This window comes from Puma concolor, chromosome B4 (genome assembly GCF_028749965.1).
Source record: "Puma concolor isolate L17-30 chromosome B4, mPumCon1.1.hap2, whole genome shotgun sequence".
NCBI lineage: Eukaryota > Metazoa > Chordata > Mammalia > Carnivora > Felidae > Puma > Puma concolor.
In genome coordinates this window covers 114,174,511-114,201,832 of record NC_141673.1, presented here as the reverse complement: position 1 = coordinate 114,201,832, position 27,322 = coordinate 114,174,511, and the positions used below count along the sequence as shown (strand labels likewise).

The window sequence follows — 27,322 nt, the reverse complement described above, 5'->3', positions numbered from 1 at the left end:
GAATAGTTATAAGCCATGGTATATCCATTAGACAAAATACAAGAGCTTTTAAAAATATCCCAGTATGTAAGGTTAAAGATGTTAGGAACGCAAACTTGAATATAAAGTATGAGATCTAAACTATGATAAAAGACTAGAAGGAATTATGCCAAGTTACTTTTATAATCACATACATAAAAAAAAAAAAAAAAAAAAAACCCAATATGGATATCCAAAAAAGCAGTATTTAACAACCAATGGCTGAATATTTCCATGTAGAGCTGTGACTCAAAGCCAGATATAAACTACAAACCTGTGGGTAATGTGTAGAGGTTACACTTGTTTGCCTCCTCCACCTCGAACTGCTACTGGCTGGCTGTTCTGAACAAATGCACCTCCTCCACGAATTGCACTTGGATGAGTTGGAGAAGCTGCTGGATGTTGCCCAGGACGAATAGGTTTAGCTAGTGTGAAAAACAAAAGCTGACTTTAGCATAAATCTTAACACATGACTCTTGTCTTTATTCACAACAATTCCCAAATGTCGTTTTTCTTTGCCTTTTTGTTCCTCAGAGAATTCTTCTCTTTTTTTCAGTTATAGCCTTTTCTCCAGGACCTATACAATCCCTAGTCTCTTAAGAACCTAATTCCTGTATCAATATATATTCTAAAACTTGTAATATTGTTGCTAAAAGACTGCATATTCCTGTAAGTCTCTCTGCTTTAAAAATGCTCTCTATAGAGGGGCGCTCAGTTGGTTAAGCTGAGGTCTCAGGTCATGATCTTGTGGTTTCTAAGTTCAAGCTCCGGGTCAGGCTCTGTGCTGACAGCTTAGAGCATGAAGCCTGCTTGGGATTCTGTGTCTCCCCCTCTCTCTGCTCCTCCCCTGCTTACACTCTGTGCCCCTCTCTCTCTCTCTCTCAAAAATAAATAAACATTAAAAAAAAAAATGCTCTTTTTATAGCTTCACCTCCTCCTGACCATTTTTGCATGCTAGTCTAGTTCTTATTTATCTTTTTTTCCTGTGATGTGGCTATTCCTCAGTTTGCTCTTCATTCTCAACAATGCCACTCTTAGGTAAGTTAGAAATAAAGACAAGTACAACCATGACAACACAGAATCTGTCAATCAGATTACGTTTTCAAGTAAATAAAAACACTCAAAGTAAGCAAGGTTAAACGGTTTTAATGTGTTCTACTAACCAATTTGTGCAGAATGTCCTCTTCTAGCCATATTCTTTGACCTGACTGCTTCCTTTATACGATCTACTTCTTGCTGATAGCGTTTGCGATCACGAGATGCATTTTCTTTGGCTTCTTTCAGTGCTGACTCCAAAGCTTTTACCCTCTCAGCTGTAGCTCTAAGTCGCTTTTCCAACTTAGGAAGTTCACAGCGAAGATCTGCATTATCACGTACCAACTAAAAGTACATAAAGAAAATAAGGATTTTAGCTTTAACCAGATGAATTGAAGAAATATGAATGTTTCATAACTTCTCGTTAGAAAAGAAAACTACATTTTATATTAATGTTTTCCATTTATCTAACAACTTAGGCAGCAATAAGCAAAGAATACATACATCCATACAGATCCATATGTGTGTCTCACAAAATATAACTTCATTTAATTTTGGGAGGGGTTGAGGGAAAGGGTTCTTTCTCCCCACTAGCCAATGATGGGAAATTGTAACATCTGGTAAATACCATGTTAAGTGTTAAAATCAAGTTTTGAAAGCAAAAAAAGGCTAAAATTCCCTTAACTTTACTCTGGTGCAAACATCAGGTCTACAATAACGAAATGTACAATTGAGTGCACTAAGAAACTTTAAAAATAATTAAGTCACATATCAAGGCACAGAAAGCAAAACAATAAAAACCCACATAGTTTAGGTAATGTGAAAGCATTATTTAAAAAAAAAAAATGAACTGCCTCATTATTTTATTTATTTCACACTCTGGGGCATTAAATGTAAAAAGACAAAAGACAAAAAAATGTATTTGTAACTACAAAGACCTATCTATTGAAGATTTTTAAATTACCATGGGGGTGCCTAGGTGGCTCAGTTTACTTAAGCGGCTCCTGATTTTGGCTCAGGTCATGATCTCACAGTTTGTGAGTTTGAGCCCTGCATCAGGCTCTGTACTGACAGTGAAAAGCCTGCTTGGAATTCCTTCTTTTTGCCCCTCCCCTGCTCGTGCACTAAGAAAATAATAAAACACCAAAAAAAAATTTAAGGGGCACCTGGGTGGCTCAGTTAAGCATCTGACTTCGGCTCAGGTCATGATCTTGCAGTTCATGGATTTGAGCCTCTTATCAGGCTCTGTGCTGATAGCTCAGGGCCTGGAGCCTGCCTAGGATTCTGTGTCTCCCTCTCTCTTTGCCCCTCTCCCATTCATGCTCTCTCTCTCTCAAAAATAAACATTAAAAAAAATTTATAAAAAAATGTTTCTTAATTACCATGAATAACAGAAAAACTGACAAGACTTAAAATCCTAGAAAAGAAATACATGGCCTCTTGATAAAAGGGTTGCTAAAAATATTAAGTTCCCTAAAAACTGCTAGTGATTTATTTATACAATTGCTTGATTAAAATAATGGAACAGCTCAGGGTATGAAAATTCCTTAGTACTCTGAAATATATAAACACTCCTCAATTTTTTTCTTAATTTGCAGCTACCATAAAATACACTCTCTATTACCTGTTTGTGCACTTTAGTGAGTTGTTCAAGATTATTTTCAAGAAAGGAGATCTTCTGCTTTTGAGCAGCACTGCCTCCAGTGTCATCAGAATCAATCTCGGCACTCTAAGAAAAGAAGGTCAATGAATACTACAAAAACATTAAAGATTAAAAAAAAATCTAACCTTAACTACACAGAAATTGTTTTGATAACATAAAATTATTTCACTTATGAACATAAATAATCATAGTAAACACCACTTATATAAATACCCACCTCAGCATTATTTTATTACCTTTTTAACTCTGGTGGCCAAGTCCTGAACAAAGAGCTTACGCAGGTTGTGTAAAGTCTGAAGTTCTTTTGCCTTGAATTAAGAACAGCAATGTTTTGGAATTTGGTCTTTAACTTTAGTCATAAGCCAGGGGAAACCCATTAAACATCCCACTATCTTATTTATTTTCAAGTTTTTCTTACCACTGTCTCTTCCAAACCTTTCAAGTCTTGTCTTGCTTGTTCTCGTCTATCTTGCATGACTCTAACAGAAGAATATACATAATTTTCAAGTTGAATTTCATAAAGTCATAGTTTTATTTTCAAATAAATTTTTATGCCTTATAATTTCCTTCTAAATCTATAGTTTATTAGGAAAAAAAACCCTTATAGCGGAAGAGATGAAATAAAATGCAGCAGAATTCAAAGAATAAGGAGTGGTTCTGATATCTTAGTGCCACATAGAACACACTGCTATTTATCCAAAATAATTCCTATTAAGTGGGAATTAGAGATAAATTATTGAAGACTAAAACATTTTATGTATTTTATATTAGAATTATTCTAAACAAAATTATGGTTGAGATTCGCTAGTTTTTATAAAACCAACTCTGAGTTGATCCTGATCTGTGACCATCCTAATAACAGCAGTTCCACTTACAAATCGTCTTTCATAAATTCAAGATAGGAAAAGTTATAATCATGTGTTTTGTACCTGCTCAGATTCTAGAAAAATAAGTACAGACTATATTTTTAGTATGTTAGGAAAAAAGTAAATGGTGAAAACCTCTGTTCAAGAGGCAAGGCTGAAACAGTAATCGTCTTTTATGCAAAATCAAATCTGACAAAAATTCAATTTTTTTGGCAGACCCTGAAATCTTTGAAATGACTTAATGTCATATAAGGTATATTTTTACAATGGATCTTCAACTAATATGGTAGCACAGAAATCTGAATCTTGACTATCAGTGAAAAATACAGTATCTTGTCTTTGCTAAACTACAATAACATATAGTATATTATTGCCAAGTTTTAAGGTATAAATCAAACCAAATCAGAGGTTTAAGAAAAATACCCTTTAACCTATACAAACTGAAAAATGTATTCATTGGATATAGCAAGAATAATATCTGCAATCTTCTAATTTAGTTTTTATTTTTAAAAAATTTTTAAGTTTTAAAATTTATTTTGAGAGACAGCGTGCATACAGGGGAGGGGCAGAGAGAGAGAGGATCCCAAACAGGCTCCATGCTGTCAGCACAGAGCCTAACTTGGAGTTCGATTTTACAAACTATGAGATCATGACCTGAGCTGAAATAGAGTCAGACACTTAACCAACTGAGCCACCCAGATATCCCCCTAGTTTTCATCTTATTTTTTTTAATGTTTATTTATTTTTGAGAGAGAGAGCATGCAAGCAGGGGAGGGGCAGAGAGAGAGGGAGACACAGAATCCGAAGCAGGCTCCAGGCTCTGAGCTGTTGGCACAGAACCCGATGCAGGGCTCGAACTCATGAGCTGTGAGATCATGACCTGAGCCAAAGTCAGCCGCTTAACCGACTTGAGCCACCCAGGCACCCCTCTAGTTTTTATTTAAAAAAAAAATTTTTTTTTTGGGACAGAGAGAGACAGAGCATGAACGGGGGAGGGGCAGAGAGAGAGGGAGACACAGAATCGGAAACAGGCTCCAGGCTCCGAGCCATCAGCCCAGAGCCTGATGCGGGGCTCGAATTCACGGACCGCGAGATCGTGACCTGGCTGAAGCCGGACGCTTAACCGACTGCGCCACCCAGGCGCCCCACTAGTTTTTATTTTTAAACTTGAATTAAAACATTTACTCACGTAAGTTCATGTAGTTTTCTGCTCTTTTCCTGATCTGTAGCTTTCAATTTCTCATGCTCTACTCTCAGACGTTCCTGTTCTAACATCATTTTCTGGTTTTGGCTGACAAAAGAAAAAAACATAACAGTATCAACAGCATTGTTTTCTGAATGGCACCATTAAAATGTTTTCATCAAATTCTTTAGTTCTATAATCTCATCACTGAAATACTTAAGACTACCTGTTATCCTGTCCTCACAGCAGGGAGAAAAAAAAGGAAGAGCACATGGCTACTACTTTCAGCCATATAATATTTTTCATATTTTGGTTTGAAATCATGACTCTCATTCTATACTCATAATTTCCCTGAACCCTTGTCCCTAAATCAATTAGGTATTAACATTAAGATCCACATGTCAAAATTTATCATTTTTTGTTAGTCACCTCTGGTTCTTACTCAAATCATGATTTGATTGCAGACCTCCAATTTCTATAAATTCTAGGCTATATATGCATATGGCTATGGAAATAGGGAAAACCTCTTCTAGAAAAACTAAGATGACAACAACTATTAAAAAAAACTTCTTGAATTAAAATAAAATAAAAACTTAAAAACTCCTAAACCTCATAATTTCCAATAAAGTTTTTTCTCTGTTAAGAAATTTTCAAAGAGGAAGTTAATTTTTAAAAATTTCATCTGGAACTTAGAAGTTATGCTCATAAGCTAAAAAAAAATCTTTATCTTCAAGTCAAAATGACAGTATCAATGAAAAATGCAGGTTTCTAAAATGGACATACTGTCCATCAATAATTTATTATTGCCTCTTGCTAAACAGTCCATCTTTCTGTGTTACTTCTAATATCTTAGAAGGAAGAAAAGTTTACTTACTCTTGAAGATCAGTAATAAGTTTTTCTTTTGCCTCAACTTCATCTCTCAAACTACTAATTTGTTTTTGATGTGTTTCTCTGTGGCTCTGGATCTGCTGTTCAACAGCTTGCTAAAATTATTGGGGGAAAAGGATGTTAAGGTAAGATTAATCAACATAAGAATAACGAGTTCAAGTCATTAGAATCTAATGCTACATCAAACTTGCCTTAACTTCATTTGCAGTCTGAACTTTATTTAAGTGCTCCTTTTCCATTTCATGCACTTTCTCTGTTTGGGTAGAGAGAGAAAACAGAAGAAATAAGCCTTAAAGTTCTTCCTATAAACCAAGGAGCAAATAGGTTTAATGAAGGATCTGTTGCTTAACAGTACTAGACTTTATCCAAATGCCATACAGTAAATCTTGCTCTTGAAGTTCAGAACATTTTGACTCTTAGTTATATCCATTGTGTTATTAGTATTATGGTTACGGTTTCTTTTATTTTCTTTGCCTAATCCTGGAACAGATTGGTTAGGGAATGGTAGGGAATGAGATAGCTTTCCACCACATCCCCTATATTACGATTTATACATATATATACAACCTCATGACTCTGTGGGAAATTCCTAGATTGACCACTTCCACATTCAAACACAATTTTGCAAAAATATGTGTCAAAGCCACATTAAAAGGTATTATTTGTTTCCTATTGCAAATTACCCATATTCCTACTATATTCTATCAGTTTGAATATAAGTTTACTACAATTATACTAAGGGAAGAATATAGACAAGAAGTCATAAAACACTGAAAGCCAATACCTTGTGCACGAAGTTGGACTAGTTCTTCACTGAGGGAATCGACAGATTCCTCTAGCTGTCTTTTCTTTTGCTCCACATTTTGAAGGTATTCAGTCAATGACTTGATTTTGGCTTCATGCTTTTGGGAAAAAATATACTGATATGAATGAAGTGCAAAAAAATCTTACACGCACATTTTACAGATAAAGTTAACAGAAAGCAAGGTTTTATCTATGTATCTAAATATATATTGCAACAATAAAGAATTTAATCATTGAAATGGTCACCTGTTTAACTTATAACATTTGCACATTAAGGTACTGAAAGCTGACATATGAGATAATATTCTTACTATTATCTACATCTAATACTACTCTCTTTCCCTCCTTACATAATTCCTATCTTGGTGAAGGACCTCATCCATTCAGTTGCCAAAGCCAGAAAACGGGTCTTGCAGTTTTGTCTACCCTAGAATTCTTCAATAGTCAAATCAGTTACAGCTTTCTAATAAATTTCTATACATGTCAATAAACATAACCCAGTTAAATTCATTCATGTTGCTATACTGCAGCGAATCTAGGAAAAAACTACTTGCATTACCCTTTTAATTGTTACCCAAAATAACCTATAGAAGGTCATTTTCCTTAAACTTTGTTCTATAGTAATACATACTTGAGAGATACGAAGCTGGCATGCTGCTAACTCCTTTTCATTTTCTTCCATTTTTTTGTTGCTCTCAGTTTGCGTGCTTTCTAACTGTTTGCAGCGTTTTACCATTGTTTTTACTTCTGATTTCATTTTGCTAATGTAGAGCCTTGCAACAGTGAACTCTTCATCTATCATGCCAGTTCCCTCAGGCTGCTGTCAGAAAAAAAAAGAAAAATTAAATACAATAATGTTTTTTAATGCTTGCTTGATTTATTTATTTATTTATTTATTACATTTATTTATTTATTTAAAAAAAAATTTTTTTTTCAACGTTTTTATTTATTTTTGGGACAGACAGAGACAGAGCATGAATGGGGGAGGGGCAGAGAGAGAGGGAGACACAGAATCGGAAACAGGCTCCAGGCTCTGAGCCATCAGCCCAGAGCCTGATGCGGGGCTCGAACTCACGGACCGCGAGATCATGACCTGGCTGAAGTCGGACGCTTAACCGACTGCGCCACCCAGGCGCCCCTACATTTATTTATTTTTGAGATAAGAGTGAGAGCAGGAGCAAGGGAGGGGCAAAGGAAGAAGGAGACACAGAATCCAAAGCAGCCTCCAGACTCTGAAGCAAGCAAGCAGTCAGCACAGAGCCTGATGCGGGGCTTGAACCCACGAACTGTGAGATCATGACCTAAACCAAAGTCGGATGCTCAACTGACTGAGCCACCCAGTCGCCCCTAATGTTTATTTATTTTTGAGAGAGAGAGAGAGAGAGAGAGAGAGAGAGAGAGAGAGAGAGAGAGGGAGGGAAGGAGGGAGAGAGAATCAGACTCGGAGGGAGGGGCAGAAAGAGAAAGAGACACAAAATCTGAAACAGGCTCCAGGCTCCGAGCTGTCAGCACAGAACTCCACACGGGGCTCAAACCCACGAACTGGGAGATCATGACCTATGCCAAAGACAGACGCTTAACTGACTGAGCCACCCAGACGCCTCGCCTTCCTTATTTTGTTTTTTTTAAAAATGTTTTTAATGTTTATTCATTTTTGAGAGAGAGAGAGAGAAAGAGACAGAGGGTGAGCAGGGGAGGGGCGGAGAGGGAGAGGGAGACACAGAACCCAAAGCAGCCCCAGGCTCTGAGCTGTCAGCATGGAGCCTGACGTGGGGCTCAAACCCACAGACTGTGAGATCATGACCTGAGCCAAAGTCAGAGACTTAACCAACTGAGCCTCCCAAGGAGTCCCTTGCCTTCCTTATTTTCTAAAACTTAATGTTAATACATGCTTGCAAGAGAAAAAAAAAATGCAACCTAAAAACAAACAAAACTGATGACACTTGCTTCTTTCTATTTTTGATTTCCTCTTCATTCCTAATCATATGTGAGTCCAAATTAAAACTTTACAAATACTGATGTGTAGGTGGCAGAGGAAGGATGATTCTTAAGCTCACCAAAAGAACTGTGGTAACTGTACATTCCTTAAGTTTCATTACAAAATTCCAGTACAATATTCAGTGTCAAAATTAAGTGGAGCTTGAAAAGGAAGAAATTAAGACTGTCTTTGTTTGCAGATAGGATTGTTTAAAAAAAAAAAAAACAACTCCTAAAATAAACTATCATAGTAACATTGCAGAATACACGATTAATATACCAAAGTCACTTTCCTATATACCAGCAATGAACAAGGGAACTTGAAATTAAAATCACAGTGGCACTGACATTGTAATAAAAAGAAAAAAAGAATTATTTAGGCATAAATGTAATAGAATAGGTATAAAATCAACAGGACAAAAGAAATCAATGTAGAACTGAATAAATGTTAGATATTCTATATTCATGGAAAGAAAGACTCAAGATGTCCATTCTTCCTAACTTGATCTATAGATTTAACATAATCTTCATCAAAATTCCTGCAAGTTATTTTATGGCTATCAACAAATTTGACTCTAAAGTTTAAAGGGAAAGGCAAAAGACCTTGAATTTCCAACACAACACTAAAGAACAACAAAATCAAAGAACTGACACTACCTAACCTAAAGACTTACTAAAGCTACAGTAATCAAGATGGTGGGATACTGACAAAAGGACAGGTAACTAAAACAGAAGAGAGCCCAGGAACAGACACACACAAATACAGTCAATTGATCTCTGACAAAGGGGCAAAGGCAATTCAATGGAGATTTTTTTTTGAGAGCGACAGTGAGAACACGAGAACAAATGCACACACACGCGTGAGAGAGAGATAATCTTAAGCAGGCTCCACACTCAGTGCAGAGCCCACATCTCTAGACCTATAAGATCATGACCTGAGCCAAAATCAAGAGTCAGACACTTAACCGAATGAGCCACCCAGGTAACCTGGAGATAGATCTTCAAGATTCAGTCCTAGAAAAACTATCCAGCCACATGTAATACAATGAAGCTGGACAGACCCTTTTTATCTCACAGAAAAATTAATTCTAAATGGATCATAGACCTAAATGTAAGTATAAAACCAAAAAACCTCTAGAACATAGGAGAAAATCTAGATGACCCTGGGTTTGGAGATGAGTTTTTAGATACAATACCAGAAACACAATCCTGAAAGAAAAAATTTTCAAGTTGAACATCATTAAAATTAAAGGGAATGAAAAGATAAAGCCAGACTTGGAGAAATATTTGCAAAACACATATCTGGTAAAGGACTGTTACCCAAAATAATACAAAGAACTCAAGGTAACAAAACATCCCAAATGCAAATTAAAACAAGATAACACTACACTTCTCAAACCAAAAAACCAATACTTGTGACACCAATACTTGTGAGGGTGTGAAGTAACAAGAACTCTCACTCACTACTGGTTGGAATACAAAATGCTGTAGCCACCTTGGGAGTCTCTTACAAAGCTAACACTATCTTAACATATGATCTAGCAATCATGCTCCTAGGTATTACCCAACTGAATTGAAAAATTGTCCACAGGAAAACGTGTACACAAGTTTATAGCAGCTTTATGTATAAGTGCCAAAGACTGGAAGTAACCAAGATGGCCCTCAATAGATGAATGGATAAACAAACTAGTACATCTATACAATGGAATATTTGGTGATATAAGAAATGAGCTATCACGCCACAAAACGACACGGAAGAACCTTAAATGCACATTGCTAAGAAAAATAAGCCAGTTTGAAAAGGACATTTACTGTCTAATTCCAACTATGTGATATTTTGGAAACAGCAAAACTGCACACATAGTGAAAAGATCACTGGCTGCTAGAGGTTCAGGGCTGAGGCATGAATAGGGTAAAAAGGGATTTGTTAGGTAATCTACATTATTATATTGTAATGGTGGATCTGAATTATGTATTGTCAAAATCCACAAAATTGTACAACACGAGTGAACCATAACGTAAAAAACACAAGCAGTACTTACTGGTGATGTTAAGAGGAAAAGAATTACATACAAATGACAAAAATATTGAGAATCCATACATTAAAAAAAAAAGAAGCTATTTGCAAGGCTGACTTGTTTTCAAAATGCTATAATGGTATAGTGAAAAAAGCAGTCTGGGAGTAAGGGAACCTATATTCTATCACTGGCTCTACCACTGAACATAAGCCGAAATTTCTACTCTTATTTTCCCTATCTTTACCACCTTTTCATGTAAGATTAGTTCAACACAAAATGGGAAGATTTTTCTAAAAAGAAGCTGCAAATCTACAAAGCAAATTTTGAACACCATTCTAGTGTTTAGTGATATTAAGTAAATTTACTTTTCCATCCCAAAAGATTCCCACAGCTCTATCATCTCACATTAGACCACCCTAATGAATGACAGAAGCGAGTGATGAAGTGAGTGAAAAGACAAGCGAGTGAAGAGAGAGAACAAGTCAAGTCATCCAGTATTTAACAATAACATTTTTCCTCTGTTTCAATGGCATGACAATGTTAAACAATAATATATGAGGAGAATGAATCCCTGCCTCCATCAACAAACAGCAAATTTGAGTAACAATTGACAAAAGGAATGTGTGTTCCACATTGCAAACTTACTCATTTCAAGCTCTTGTTAAACTGGGCTTCTTATTCTTAGTAGGCTGTCACTATCAACCCTAGTTTGTTCTCTGTTACAAAATTAAGCTTTAATCAAGAAGATAAAATCCAAACAAATACCTAGCGCAACATACAAATCTTTCATATTATGTGCATGTGCTTGCAGCTAAGAGTCCTAGTGTGCTTTTCTGGTCTAAGTTTTAAAACCAGGTCACTAAACGTTTTTTTTTACCACATGCCTAGTGCTAACATAACCAATGTTAGTACCCTAAAAGAGACTATTAGAAAAAAGGCATAAATAAAATAGGTGTGGCAAATTTTTGATAATAACTCTGAGGTTCACAGTATTATTCTCTCTACTGTTTAAAATTTTTTATAATAAAACTTAAAAAAATTAATAAGCATATCCATCTTTTATCTTTTCAAACATTTAAAACAAACCACAGGCCAATTCATTTACAAGTTTACTCCCTGAGCTAATCTTCACTGTTGTCCCAGTGACATACTTTCAAGTACTGTAACTAACATAATTCCTAAATGCAAACATACATAGTAAAGAACCAAACATGGGGTCCAAATAAATACTTACTGAATATACTTTCTGAGTGCCCCTTATTCTTTTCTCACCTATTACCATCTACTATGCATTGCTGTTGTGCATGAGATAATGGGTATGAAAAGAAATTTGTAAAAAGTTAGTAGTAAACAGAAGTATGAGTGGTGTACAAATAATTATGCTTAATATTTGATTATTATTACTTACCTTTACATCATTATTTCCTACAGCAATTCCTATTTCTGCAAGGTCTTTTAGTAAAGATGCCATCATCTCAGCTGCTCGTTTTTTCTGGTGGTTGGTCATTTCCTTAAGTTTCTGAAGTTCAGCATCTATACTTGCTAAAGTTGCCTAACATAATCCAAACAAAAGACACAGTTAAATCTATTAAATGAAATATTACTTCAAATATTGACACATCCCAAGTTTTCACCCGGTACTTACAAAAGCATTATTTTCTAGTTCAGACTTTTTTTAAGACTTTAATTTTAAGTATTCTCTACGCCCAACGTGAGGCTCAAACTCACAACAATGAGATCAAGAGTCACACACTCAACCAGCTGAGCCAGCCAGGTGCCCCTCTACTTTCAGTTTTTTGAACTAACTATTCTACTGAGTTCTGGGACAGCTCTCAGCTCAAACTTACAAAATATTTCAGAGCTAATAGACTACATAAAATAGCCATATTATGCTCCATTACGAGCAGGTAGTTTGTATCATTTCACTAATTTTTGAGACTGGGTAATATTTTCTGCCTAGAAATGGGAAATTTCCATATTAATTAGATTGAATTTTCTTTTACTTCCACAGTATAGCTTATATTTGGAAACAGCGTCTGAGCAAATTAATGTTAGAACTGAATTTTCTAGATGGTTTGTAGGTTTTCTTTATATACTTTCTACATACACAGTCACTGGAAAGAATCCACCTGATAATTACTACTACTACATGATATAAAGTTATTTAGGAGATAGTGATGAAATAGTATTACTGAATTTAATTACTTTAAGTTTAAAATAATAGCTGGTTTATCAACAAGAAAGTCACCACAGTTTTGCAAAGTCCAACCATTTTGGCCACTTTAAAACTAATCATTATAGCACAAGTCAGATACTGACTAAAAGTAAGTTGCACTAAAAATAAATGAGTAAAGATGCCATCATTTCAGTTTTTTGTTTCTTATGGTCATTTCCTTAAGTTTCTGAATATCAGTAGTGTACTCACCCAATTTAATATAAAATACCAGGTATCTTTCAAGTCTCATAAGGTAGTATGCTTTATTTTTTAATTTTTTTAATGTTTATTTATTTCTCAGAGAGAGAGAGAGAGAGAGAGAGCATGCGTGGGGGGAGGGGCAGAGAGAGAGAGACACACACAGAATCAGAAGCAGGCTCCAGGCTCTGAGCTGTTAGCACAGAGCCTGACGCGGGGCTTGAACTCACAAACCGTGAGACCATGACCTGAGCCGAAGTCGGTCGCTCAACTGACTGAGCCACCCAGGAGCCCCAGGTAGTAAGCTTTAATGTTTAAATCACCAGGTATTTTCTCTAACAACTGAGCAGGAATATTGTACGCATATACAAAGATGCAGAAAGCTATAAGGTTTCTAACTCCTATTACCAATACGGTGCTGACAGATTCAGCTTCGTAACTGGGACACAGACACAAATGTCTTAAAGACTGAAATAGGTGACCAAAGACCAACTTACAGCTTATAGAGATGTAAGAAATTCCTACTGCTCTTCCAAACGGTAATTAGGTTTGCTAATAATGCAACCCAGTAAGAGCTATAAAGGCACCTTGGTTTCCACGCTGTGAAACTGTAACTTCCAGCTTAACTGTAACTTTGGAGATTAGAAAGGGAAAATGAATTTACCAGGGGTACGAAAACTTTAGAAATAGTGTTGATTGCTTTCCTTTAGATAGATGAACATGGACAGGGAAGTAAGCAGTGAACACTGATCCTGAGTCCAACTCTAGATGTGGTTTCTAGACAAGAAGTTAGCATTAGCAATAATAAATCCTTAATGAGAAAGCTCATCCATGGTGATGCTGGAGGTATAGCAGTCATTATCACAGCTATCTATTATCTTCAGCATCACTCTAGGAGGGTGGCAAATCCTGTTCTATAGCAATGATGACAAAGATTCTTATCTACTGTGGAATCACAAGGCAGATGTGCCAGGTGGGCTCTGCTCCAGGGGCTGGGAGTGTAACAGTGAACAAAACCCAAATTATATGAAGTTATATATTTTTCTTTTTCTCAATTTACAGTTTGAACAATCATCTAATAACTTTACTAGAAGTTATTTTATGGGGGGGTGGGAGGGAGGAGAGGGTGGGTGATGGGTATTGAGGAGGGCACCTTTTGGGATGAGCACTGAGTGTTGTATGGAAACCAATTTGACAATAAATTTCATATATAAATTAAAAAAAAAAAACCATAAAAAAAAAAAGAAGTTATTCTAGCAACTAGAAGCTAACTTATTTCCCCTTTAACATCAGAATATTAAGAAGAGTCAGCAAGTCTTAAAATGGCATTTTAATTACCCATTAATAGACTTTCAGGAACTAAAAAAACAGCCTTCTTCTTTACCTCTAAGGCTTCATATAAAGGAGGAAGTGAAGTTGAGACCTGGAATTCCTTAAGAATTGATACCATCAGTCTTGGGCTTACATAGAAAGAAGTTACTGAGATAATTTCAATTAAGAATACTTGTATTAGGGGCGCCTGGGAGACTCAGCTGGTTAAGCATCCGACTCTTTATTTCGGCTCAGGTCATGATCTCATGGTTCTTGAGACTGGCCCCCATGCCGGGCTCCGTGCTACAGTGTGGAGCCTACTTGGGATTTATTCTCTCTCTCTCTCTCTCCCCACCCTTCCCACGCATGCATGTTTTCTCACTCTCAAAATAACAAGCATTAAAAAAATAATAATAAAGTATTAAGAAAACAAAATCATAGTTTACCGATTTCTGGTTTAGTTCATCACTAAGCAATTCATATTCCTTAGTTTTATCTTCAACTTCCTGAGACTTCTGATCATAATTGACAGCAAGCTCTTCTAAGGCTTGTAAAACTTCTTTTACTTCTTCTTTAGAGGCATCATTTTCTGCTTGAAGGCGATTCAGTTCAGCTTGCATATTATCTTGATCTCTTCTGGTCGATGCCAGAAGCTACATGAAAGAGTAAAAGTATACAGGTTTAAAAAAATCTATTTGCTTCATCATATGCTATATACAGTGAATAAAATATGGATGCAATTAGCTGTTAGTATTTATTCATTCAACAGATTTACTAACTACTATGTGCAGGCAATGTGCTAGACACTGTGGGAGACAGCAAGGAAATTAAATAATGACTCTGTCTTTGAGGAATCTAGTAGAAGAAACACAGGTACATAAATAAACGCATGAGATAGAATGTTAAGAGCCATAAAAGAGGCAACAGGACATAACACATAAAAAGTACTTGGTAGTATTTAAAACAGGAGGGTAGGTATTTCTGTAGGTTATTCACAAAGAAGGAGGCTAGAACAGGCATTTAAAAACTTTTTTTTTAATGTTTATTTTTTGAAAGCGTGCCATGTGCATGCAAGTGAGGGAGGGGCAGAGAGAGGAGGAGACACAAACTGAAGCAGGCTCCAGGCTCTGAGCTGTCAGCACAGAACCAGACATGGAGCTTGAACTCATGAACCGTGAGATCATGACCTGAGCCGAAATTGTAGGTTTAACCCACTGAGCCACCCAGATGCCCCTAGAATAGGTATCTTAGTCATGTGTAAATGAACGTAATAGAAAGGAACAGGCATATTAGGTTCATGAATGGTGAGCATAGAAAAACAAGGAAATTAGTAGATGTTTAGAAGATTTCAGATTTTCTTAGGGCAACCAGGGGTGACACCTAAATTATGTCCCAGGAAAATTTAGTATCAACAAATAAAATTTGAACTGGAGAGAAATCAAGACACTAGTCTGGAGAACACTGTAATCATCCAGGGTTAGTGGCTTTAAAGAAGGGGTATTTGGAAACGTGTAGGAGTATTTCTAATGGGGCAGAATGCTAATGGCACTTAGAAGTAGGGACCAGGGGTACTAAATGTCCTATAACATACAAAACAGAATAATATAATGAAAAATTATGCAAGTTACTAGTGCCCCTTTTGAGAAAACATGCTATAATTTAAATAAGTGCAAAGATGACGTGACCAGGATTAAGTTGGTAGACAGTGGCTATCTTTTCCTTATTGAAGCTATACAGTTTTTGCCCACATTTCCAAAACAAACCTTAAATGATGTACCATTTTTCAATTATCCCCCTGCTCTCCCAGGTAAGATAAATTGACGGTCCAAACTAGGTGACAAACTAGAGAAGAGAAACTTGAAAGGCGGCAGAAATGAATGGGTTCAATGAGGGTAGACATGGTGAGAGAGGAGTCCCAAAGGATTTCATTCACTGATATTCTCATTCCCACAATAAGTCATACCTCAAATTATGCAATTATTAAAGACAGGTCAAAGTAATTCAGAAATCAGTATTTTCCTTGTTTAATCATCCCTTTAAACTCTGTGTGTTTAAGTGAATGATAATAAAACATGCTGTTTTTTTTATATTCTTTCCTTTATTTCCTTGGGGAAATACTTTCCATGAAGGGAAGGAGAGTCTGAAGTTATCCCAGTCCAGTGTAGTAAGTCTTTCTCAAGAATCAGTAAGAAATGTTTTGGGGAGAATAAGGAGATAAAACAGCACCATATTTTAAGCAAGGAAAGAAGAAGACAGAGTTAAAAAGTCCATTAGAAATATGTTAAAGAATAATACTGAAAATTGTTATCTTCTCCCCTCCAGTTAGAACTCTAACTTAAAAAAAAACAAAAAACAAAAAACAAATTCCTATCCTAGGGGTGTCTGGGTGGCTCAGTTGGTTAAGTGTCCAATTTCAGCTCAGGTCATGATCTCAAGGTTCACAAATTCGAGCCCTGCGTGGGGCTCTGTGCTGACAGCTTGGAGCCTGGAACCTGCTTCAGATTCTGTGTCTCCCTCTCTCTCTGCCCCTCCCCCCTCATGTCTCTCTCTTTTTCAAAAATAAACATTAAAAAAAAATAATAAAAACAAATACTTTAAGAGGAAATCAATCTTTGCTTCAACCCATATGACAGCACAGAGAGCACAACCCACAGAGAAGCAGTCACATTCAAAACATTTTTATTTTATTTATTTATTTTTTAAAATTTTTTTTTTTTCAATGTTTATTTATTTTTGGGACAGAGAGAGACAGAGCATGAACGGGGGAGGGGCAGAGAGAGAGGGAGACACAGAATCGGAAACAGGCTCCAGGCTCTGAGCCATCAGCCCAGAGCCTGACGCGGGGCTGGAACTCCCGGACCGCGAGATCGTGACCTGGTTGAAGTCGGACGCTTAACCAACTGCGCCACCCAGGCGCCCCTCAAAACATTTTTAAATGGACTCTAGTATATTTTGAGATCTGTAGGTTCATCTTTTATGTTCAAATAATAACAACAAATTATAAAGCTCTCCTGAAAGCAGTATGTAAAGTATTCAACTTACCTCTTCTTGATCCAACATTTGTGTCTTTAGTTTCTCTACCAACTGGCTCTGTTGATTAATTTCTTCATCCTAGAATTTTAAAGTACCAAGTTAACAAAATTGCTCACAATCTGATTCTAATTATTTTCTTTTTTTTTTTTTCAACGTTTTTTATTTATTTTTGGGACAGAGAGAGACAGAGCATGAATGGGGTAGGGGCAGAGAGAGAGGGAGACACAGAATCGGAAACAGGCTCCAGGCTCCGAGCCATCAGCCCAGAGCCCGACGCGGGGCTCAAACTCACGGACTGCGAGATCGTGACCTGGCTGAAGTCGGACGCTTAACCGACTGCGCCACCCAGGCGCCCCTGATTCTAATTATTTTCTAATACGAATTATAAGGTAACTATTCCCCCAATCAAGGTATTTCAAAACTGTTTCTCCAAGTCCAACATTGCTTATTTCAATCTCCTAAAAAATTGTTGAAAGAGATGGAATGTCTTTCAATTAATTATAACACTTACCATGCAATTAAAAAAGCTTAAACTTATAAAAGTTATTCATTAAATACTTTAAATGCTAAAAAATAATAAACATGTTTAAATTTATTATTGAAAGTAATGGCCATTCACTAAAAAGGAGAATTACGGGCCAGCATCACTGATGAATATGGATGCAAAAATTCTCAACAAGATATTAGCAAATTGAACTCAACTGTACATCAAAAGATTATTCACCGTGATCAAGTGGGATTTATTTCTGGGCTGCAGGGCTGGTTCAGTATTCTCAAATCAATCAATGTGATAAAAAAAGGATAAGAACCATATGATCCTTTCCATAGATGCAGAAAAAGCATTTGACAAAATACAACATCTTGATAAAAACTCTCAAAAGAATAGGGAAAGAAGGAACATACTTCAACATCATAAGAGCCACATATGAAAGGCCCATAGCTAATATCATCCTCGATGGGGAAGAACTAAGAGCTTTCCCCCTAAGATCAAGAACACAACAGGGGTGCCCACTCTCAGCAGTGTTGTTCAACACAGTACTGGAAGTCCTAGCCTCAGCAATCAAGACACCAAAAAGAACAAAAGGTATCCAAACTGGCAAGGAAGAAGTCGAACTCTTACTCTTCACAGAGGACATGATAGTCTACATGGAAAACCTGAAAGACTCCACCAAAAAACTGCTAGAGTTGATACACAAATTCAGCAAAGTCACAGGATATAAAACCAATATATAGAAAATCTGGTGCATTTCTATACACCAATAATGAAGCAGCAGCAAAGAGCTATCAAGAAATCAATCCCATTTACAACTGCACCAAAAACCGTAAAATACTTAGGAATAAACCTAACCATAGAGGTAAAAGATCTGTACACTGAAAACTATTTTCCACGCTCACAGAAAGAAGAACAAATACTGTTAAAATGTCAATACTGCCCAAAGCAAGACACATTCAATGCAATCCCCATCAAAATAACACCAGCATTCTTCACAGAGCTAGAATGAACAATCCTAAAATTTGTATAGAACCAGAAAAGACCCTGAATAGCTGAAGTACCCTTGAAAAAGAAAACCAAAGCTGGAGGCATCAAAATCCCAGACTTTAAGCTGTATTACAAAGCTGTCATCAAGACAGTATGGTATTGGCACAAAAACAAACACACAGACCAATGGAACAGAGAACCCAGAAATGGGCCCACAAATATATGGCCAACTAATCGTCAACAAAACAAGAAAGACCATCCAATGGAAAAAAGACAATCTCTTCAAATGGTGCTGGAAAAACTGGAGAGCAAAATGCAAAAGAATGAAACTGGACCACTTTCTTACACAATACACAAAAATAAACTCAAAATGGATGAAAGACCTAAATGTAAGACAGGAAACCATCAAAATCCTACAGGAGAAAACAGGCAACAACCTTTTGACCTCGGCCGCAGCAACTTCTTACCTGACATGTCTCTGGAGGCAAGGGAAATAAAAGCAAACATGAACTATTGGGATGTCATGAAGATAAAAAAGCTTCTGCACAGTGAAGGAAATAATCAACAAAACTAAAAGGCAAGGTATTTGCAAATGACACACTGGATAAAGGGTTAATATCTAAAATCTATAAACAACTTATCAAACTCAACACTCAAAATACAAATAATCCAGGGAAGAAATGGGCAGAAGATATGAATAGACATTTTCCCAAAGCAGACATGGAGATGGCTAAGAAACACACGAAAAGATGCTCAACATCACTGATCATCAGGGAAATACAAATCCAAACCACACTGAGATACCACCTCAACAGTCAGAGTGGCTAAAATTAACAACTCAGGAAACAACAGATGTTGGCAAGGATGTGGAGAAAGGGGAACCCTTTTGCACTGTTGGTCGGAATGCAAACTGGTGCAGCCACTCTGGAAAATAGTATGGAGGTTCTTCAAAAAAGTAAAAATACAACTACTCTACAACCAAACAATTGCACTACTCAGTATTTATCCAAAGGATACAAAAATGCTGATTCGAAGGAGCACATACACCTCCACACCCCCATGTTTACAGCAGTACTATCAACAATAGTCAAATTATGGAAAGAGCCCAAATGTTCACCAACTGATGAATGCATAAAGATGTGGTACACACACACACACACACACACACACACACACACACACACACACACACACACACACACAATGGAATACTACTTGGTGATGAAAAAGAATGAAATTTTGCCATTTGCAACAAACTGGATAGGACTGGAGGGTATTATGCTAAGCAAAATCCATCAGTCAGAGATAGATTTATGATTTCACTCGTATGTGGAATTTGACAAACTCAACAGAGGAACATAGGGGAAGGGAAAGAAAAATATATAAAAACAGAGAGGGAGGAAAGCCATGGAGGAAAGCCGTAAGAGACTCTTAAACACAGAACAAACAGAAGGCTATTGGAGGGGAGGTGGGTGGGTGGATGGGTTAAATGGGTGATGGGCATTAAGCAGGGCACTTGTTGGGATAAGCATCAGGTGTTATATTAAGTGATGAATCATTGGGTTTTACTCCTAAACCAAGACTACACTATATGTTAACTAACTTGAATTTAAATAAGAAAGAAGGAAAGATAGACAGAAAGGCCATTCAGCTACTTCAAACTTGCCATATCTGCCTACAACACATATAAAATTCCAACTAAAAACAAAACCAGAACTATTTTCTTCTAGTCTCTTCACTGTTCTCATTTTCCCTTTCCTATTTGCTTTGTAATTTGTTATTTTTCACACTTCTAATGGATATAATCAAAGCAGGAAAACACTATTACCACTTTATTCTGTTCCCTCTCTAATCTCTTGCATCACCTTTATTATTGAGTCCCTAGACCCCTGATTCTAAGAGATCATTTCATTAAGGCTCTCCAATAACCCAATGTTCAATTTCCTTCAGAAAATTAAAGAAGAGGGGGAAAAAATTAGGTCTCATACATAGTTTCTGCACAGAAACAGAAATTGTGATTTTATATTTTTTATTAAAACAGATGACCCTCGAACAATACAAGGGTTAGGGGTGCTGACCCCTCCATGGAGTTGAAGATCCACATGTAACCTCTGACTTCCCCAAAACTTAAAATATTGGTAGTCTGCTGTTGAATAGAAGGCTTACCAATAATATAGACAATTAACATATTTTTTATGTTATATTATATGTAGTATTTAAAGAAAATGTTATTAAAATCATAAAGAAAATACATTTATATTACTGTATCAAAAAAACCCACATCTAAGTGGACCCATGCAGTTCAAACCAGTGTTGTCTGAGGGTCAACTTTACGATTTTCAAAAGGTTAACAAATCAAGGAAAGATGTATACACAGGTCACCTGGACCCACAATATTAAAATTAGATAATAAAAATACCTGTATGTCATAACATTCTAAAACAAAATAGAATGTGAACAATACGTACCTTGTCATCAAGTTGTTTGTACAATTTAGCAATTTCTTCCTCACACTTTCTTCTCTCAGCATCAGTAAAGTTTCCAGTAACTCCAATCGTAGCTGCAGGTTTATCATTGGTGATGGTAATATCCTTATCCACTGCAAAAGCTTCCAAGTTGGCTTTCTCTTTGTCAAACTGTTCATCAATAGGCACTGTCTCTCCTAAAATAAGACAACAGTTAATAAACATCCACCTGTCTAAAACTAATGACAATTTTATTCAATTTCAGCAGCTCTCACTAACTTTATCTGCTCAGTCTGAGATTTAAAAAACTACAATTACTTTTCACTCACCCCCATCTTCTAAATCCAGTCACCAAATCTTGTAATTTTTATTGCTTCCACCCTAATCTAGGAAACTTGCCATCTGTGCCTTGATTGCTATAGCTCCCAAGATGGCCTTTATGCCTCTATTTATTATTTCAGGTAAAATCAGAATTTAAAAGACTGTAGTCATTTTTATTTGATGATCTCTAATACGTAAAAAATAAAAATGGATACGCTTTGCTATTCTTATTTATATTCGTGTCAGTCTCAAATTTATAAAATAGTTTTACATTCATATTCAACAAACTCAAAATGACAGATTTTATAAATTATTACCATTACGCCACCGGTTGAGTTCATTTTCAAGCCACTGAATGGTGTTCCGCAGGGTCTTATTTTTTTCCTTTTCTCTTTCATACTTCTTTTTCCACTGTTCTGCAGTTAATTCTACATTTACACAAACTGTGTTCTTAATTGTTTTGGCCCTAAAAGAAGTAATTGCAGGAAAAAGTGTGACTAAAATTAACTATTTTCAATTACTATCTATAGATCTCTGTTTTTTATATATATGTATGGCATATATGGCTGAGTAATTTGACTGTTTAATTATCTTTAGACTAAATACAAAGACCCATAATTACTACAGTGCTTCTTCAACAAGCTAAATAAATTTGGGTCAGTCCCAAATCTGTGAATAGCTTAAAGACAAAAAAAATTAACCACCAGAGGAGGATAAAAAAAAGGGCCCATATTTTCCTAATTCTTTTGCAAGGCTGAATAAAAAAAAATTATTGTTGAAGGTCAAAAATAAAATCATCACTAATGACTTTCCTAGGTTAACCAATTCATATTATCTCATTATTTGAACCTGTCAACAGACTAACAGAGAATTAGATTTGTCAAGCTTTTGTTATCTGACTCAAATACTTATTTTCTTTAATGTTTAATTAAAGCTTCTCCTATAAATTTGACTGAACTTAACATTTGATTTCAATATGTACTAAAACTTAATTCAAATCTAAGCAGTTTTAAAAATGGACCTTGCTTGTATTATCTCTCAATTAAAAAGTTGTGTCATATTAACAATATGCACTAATTTGAATATCTACCTTTATTTTCCTAGATTTAATAAACAAAAGACCTATCTACATTTAGACTTTGTATTTTCTTAACAACAAACCTTTGACCAAACAGGAGTGTAGATTTTGTTTCAGATTCATTGTACGATGATGGAGAGCAGCAAATTACAATAGTGGTTCTACAGTTTCCACCTAATGAATCTTGAAGAATTCTTGTCATTTTACTATCGCGATATGGAACATACGTCTACAATACAAAAACAAAAGAAACAAAGACCAATGGGTTTCTACAGAATAAAATCTGTTTATAAATACTGTAAGTAAATTACAAAGGGATTTTGGCTATTTTAACTGATAATATTATGATGGGAACTAGAACATACATACTACTATAAATTCCTAAAGACAACTAATTTACACATACTGACTTAAAAACACCAGATGCCCGCTCCACCCTGGCCCCACAAACATCCATGCATATACATACATTGATATTTAAGTAATTCCCCATAAGATAACCATAGGGAAAGAGAAGACGTGTGTACTCACACTTCCCTCTGCCAAAGCAGAAATGACATTTCCAAGAGCAGAAAGTGACTTGTTGATGTTCTTAGCTTCATCCAGCACAGCACCTTCAGCTCCAGTTTTACTAACCTATGCATAAGATTTCAAAAGAATGAAAACAAAACTGTAAGTTTAAGAATTATTTTCTTTGAATTTTCTAAAAAGTTCAGAGGTCATCAATAACCAGCAAAGAACAAAATGAAAAGCTTCATGATTTTGTCAATTATTTACTCTAAGCTATCACTACTTGAGTATTGGTCTTCTGACAACCTTAGGTCCATGACAAGAATGTGATTAAGGAGATCCCGAATTTTATTTTTAGTTTGTGCTCTTGAAAATAACAAATTTTCAGGTACATTTGCAATTTACTATTTGTTAATCCCCTTTGCTCCATTAAAGAGGAACCTTTTAAAATTTGCTAAATCATAGGTTGATATTCTGTTATGTACTGAATTTAAATATATAAGCAAACCTGCTTTTAAAAAAGATATAAAATACACATGTTAAAGATAGGATAAAATAGTAGACTAGCAATGTCGGCTGAAGAAACAGCCTCTCAGAATTCACAAAATTAAAGACAGGCTTTGAAGGATATGTTTAAGGCTTGAGTAAAAGGGAGTAGGTATGTCATTTTAATCAGAAGAAACAAATTAGTGAAACAGCAAAAATGGTTGCAGAGATCAATATTAAAATATTTGAACTTATTTTGATTTTCACATAAATTATAATCAGATGACAGTCCACAGTAGAGTCTGTAATAATTAAATAATCATCCAAAGGAAAGAAAATAGGTACAACCAAACCAGAAAAGACTAATGGATAGTTATCAGTTTTCACAGGGAGCCCACTGCCAATATGGATAAAATAGATACCAAAAATTAGGAAAAGAATAACTAATAAAATTGATAACAATATATGCTGAACTAATTCTCAATAAAAACATATACCCTAAGTAAAAGGTAACACCTATTGGTTGAACTGGACTATGGCACAAATGATAGTAACTTGCAACTGATTTTTCAGTTTAAGTAGTCATTGGCAATGCATCAGTGCTTTTAAACTCTCAAAAATACTACCAAATCCAATTTGATAAGTTTTCAAGATGTTAACAATGAATAATGCCTAAGTCCAAATTCAAGCTAAAGTTTATAAAAATGCTTAAATATCTACCAGAATATAAAGATTTTACCTTTTCACTACCAGCTAAATCAACCAGATAAAGTTTTCCACTCAGCTTTTGTTCCGTTTGCGTGTTCTCTTGTTTTACATTAATAAGAAATATACTGTGACTCCTAGAGCTATGTTCATTCATATCTGCAATGAAATTACACAAACAACTATAAACAAACATGGCTTTCCCTTACTAATAATTTCTAAAGCATCACTTTACATAAAAATCTTACAATTAACCAACTTGATAAAGATATTTTAAGGCAGCTCTGTACCTTAACTCGTGTTAATAAACATTCTACTTACTTGTAACTGCTACATGTCTGTTGGATTTTCCTTCATCAATGGTATCCATAACTTCATCTGGACTACATACAAAACGTTCTGTGCATCCCTATAAAATAATTTTTTTTTAATATGTCAGTAACCTTAAAAAATTTTCTTACAGGGTTTTTCTTTAAAAAAATTTTTCTTTAATGTTTATTTATTTTTGAGGCAGAGAGAGGAAGACAGAATCTGAAGCAGGCACCAGGCTCTGAGCTGTCAGCAGAGCCCAACACAGGACTTAAACTCATGAACTTTGAAATCATGACCTGAGCCGAATCAGACGCTTAACCAACTGAGCCACCTAGGCGCCCCTATTACAGGATTTTTCTAAACAAGCATTCTGTATTATCTTATAAGTACCTTTACATAGGGAACTCGGTTTTTATCTTCATGAACGGAAAGGTTGGTCTTTGAAACTGAAAAAGACAAATAAATAATATCAGCAACATTCTCCTAAACTCTAACACTAGTCATGAAATAGCTAATTCAATAGATTGTTTCCTTTCCCAAGCGGCCTAATAATAGGTAAATTTTAAAAATATGAACACATCACTATTAAAAAAGACTCTGTAGAAACAGAGGAGATCTGAATAGAAACTTAATGCAGCAATATAGAATTTTAGGTCCAATGCAACCTCTACCACCCACATTTTGGAAATAACAAGCCAGAGTGGTTGAACAGTTTGCCCAAGGGCAATGTATCTGACAGCAGACTAGGACTCAGGACCTCTAACTACAATCCATTTCTCTAATTACTACTTAAGAAACACAAGCACCCATAAATATGTGCTTTAAATAAGTTATTCAATGTGTAAAAGAAATTCAACTAACTTTAAAAGAACTTTAAAATCGGTTTCTTGTAATTTAAGTCAATTTCATAGAGGTTACTTAGAAATGGTCTCACACCTATTAAAAAAAGTAACATGTGCTATTTTAAAATGATAAAAGAGCAAGAATTTAACTTACCATCTAACAGGTCCCTTATCTTATCCAAATAAATTTCAAAATATGAAACCTGAAGGGCAAAGAAATAAAGTAAAAAAAGATCAACTAATTAAAATTATAAAATAATTTATTAGTAGTATAATAGTATACTACTATACTACTACTACTACTATACTACTAATATACTACTATTTTATACTACTATAGTAGTATAAAATAATTCATAATTAGTTCATTAAATTTATTGGGGTTGGAGTGCCAAGTACCATCTATACCAGAGGACAGAGTTAACAACTCAGCCACAGCTCATGTTCTAACAGGAATATCTAAATTCTCTAAACTGCTCATGTAACTAAAAAGCAATTTCTATTACATATCTTCATCTTCAATGAATTAGACTCATGAGAGCAGTAAGAACCTTTGAGTTCAGTAATAAACTCCATCACTTTACAGAGGAGGCTAAGACAAAAGAGACTTTATGACCTTGTTTAAGGTCATCTAATTGCAGATTAAGAACCCTCAGTTTACTAACTCTAATGATCTTTCTACTGTAACTGTCCATAAAATAACTAAAAATATTTTTAAAACAAAAGAGCATTTATTATTTCTTGGAATAAAATTATTCTAATATAAAACAAAATACCCCACGGATTTTACCTTAATATGAAATTCCAAATTTTCATCCATAGAATAAATGTAATTAAAAATATCTTGCACTATTCTTGGAATAATGCCCATGCCTTCTGGATCATGAAGTTTACCCTAAACAGAAAATGAGACTTTAAGTATGAATTAAAAGTAGAAACTTCCAATCTACAATTTACAGCCAATAGAGGATAGAAATTGTAATTGTTGCCATTTTATTGTGAAATGGCTCTACAAATATGTAAAAAATCCAATTCAACTATTACATATATTTGAAAATTATACATAAATACTGCATGTCAACAACATGGGTTACCAACTGATCTTAGCCTTTTATTTAATCATTAGATTTAGATTGTCCATGCTTGTGAAATGAACATATTCTAAAGAAAGAGTTTTAGTTTGTTTCTTCCAATGTAAGTTCATACTGTTCCTTCAAGTCAAATCCACGCAAGTGCTAGAAATGTCCTTATTCTCCATAACTTTATGGAAACGAGTAATGTGAATTACACTAAAATATTCAGCCATTTATACAGAATGCTCAGGTAAATGACAAAAGCAGATGCTTTGTAGCAGCAGCATAAGATACAGGATGTTTTCTAGAAGCAAAGTTTGGGCAGATCCACATCTTATTATAATGGCAGCACCGACAATTGTGGACACATTCCTATTAAAGAAAAGTGGCAGGTATTTGGAGAGGAGAACGAATTGCTCTGAATAGAAATGAAAACATAAAACATTCAAGATTTCAAATTTCCATCATAAAGAAAATTCCTGTTAATTCTAAAATGTTTATAATTGTGTGGTTATGCTGTCAAAACAAAGCTAGATATGATTTCAAATATATAATTTCAAACTCCAGAACTGATTAGATTCCAACAGTGATGTTACCTATGTATTATTCATAGGAGAGTAAGCAACAGAATAAAGCTGTTTAAACACAGTAAAATCATTTCGCAAATAATGAATGCACCTCTATTCTGCAAACCACATGCAAGTACAGATTATAAAATATTACCTCCATTGTATGTGTCTTCCCAGAGGATGTTTGTCCATATGCAAATATCGTTCCATTGTATCCCTCAAGTACATCTATGAGAAAATAAGAGATTTTGTACGTCAGGGCATTTATTTT

At 35.3% G+C, this 27,322-nt stretch overlaps 1 protein-coding gene across 1 annotated transcript in view; it reads right to left on the bottom strand.

The window, feature by feature from the left end:
• The window catches only part of KIF5B (kinesin family member 5B), a 50,791-nt gene that overhangs the window by 6,224 nt on the left and 17,245 nt on the right, over window positions 1–27,322 (bottom strand). The window contains exons 3-25 of the mRNA XM_086714621.1: window positions 27,206–27,279; window positions 26,200–26,304; window positions 25,564–25,612; window positions 24,958–25,013; window positions 24,577–24,664; window positions 24,290–24,414; window positions 23,086–23,190; window positions 22,638–22,783; window positions 21,794–21,942; window positions 21,159–21,352; window positions 17,220–17,288; window positions 14,624–14,830; window positions 11,862–12,005; window positions 7,090–7,278; window positions 6,439–6,556; window positions 5,842–5,907; window positions 5,640–5,745; window positions 4,772–4,873; window positions 3,135–3,195; window positions 2,953–3,024; window positions 2,678–2,782; window positions 1,182–1,398; window positions 293–443 (exon numbers count right to left, since the gene is read on the bottom strand). Of these exons, the coding sequence (XP_086570747.1) occupies window positions 313–443; window positions 1,182–1,398; window positions 2,678–2,782; window positions 2,953–3,024; window positions 3,135–3,195; window positions 4,772–4,873; window positions 5,640–5,745; window positions 5,842–5,907; window positions 6,439–6,556; window positions 7,090–7,278; window positions 11,862–12,005; window positions 14,624–14,830; window positions 17,220–17,288; window positions 21,159–21,352; window positions 21,794–21,942; window positions 22,638–22,783; window positions 23,086–23,190; window positions 24,290–24,414; window positions 24,577–24,664; window positions 24,958–25,013; window positions 25,564–25,612; window positions 26,200–26,304; window positions 27,206–27,279 (2,678 nt within the window). The 3' untranslated portion in view covers window positions 293–312. The remainder of the gene's footprint in view (window positions 1–292; window positions 444–1,181; window positions 1,399–2,677; window positions 2,783–2,952; window positions 3,025–3,134; window positions 3,196–4,771; window positions 4,874–5,639; window positions 5,746–5,841; window positions 5,908–6,438; window positions 6,557–7,089; window positions 7,279–11,861; window positions 12,006–14,623; window positions 14,831–17,219; window positions 17,289–21,158; window positions 21,353–21,793; window positions 21,943–22,637; window positions 22,784–23,085; window positions 23,191–24,289; window positions 24,415–24,576; window positions 24,665–24,957; window positions 25,014–25,563; window positions 25,613–26,199; window positions 26,305–27,205; window positions 27,280–27,322) is intronic.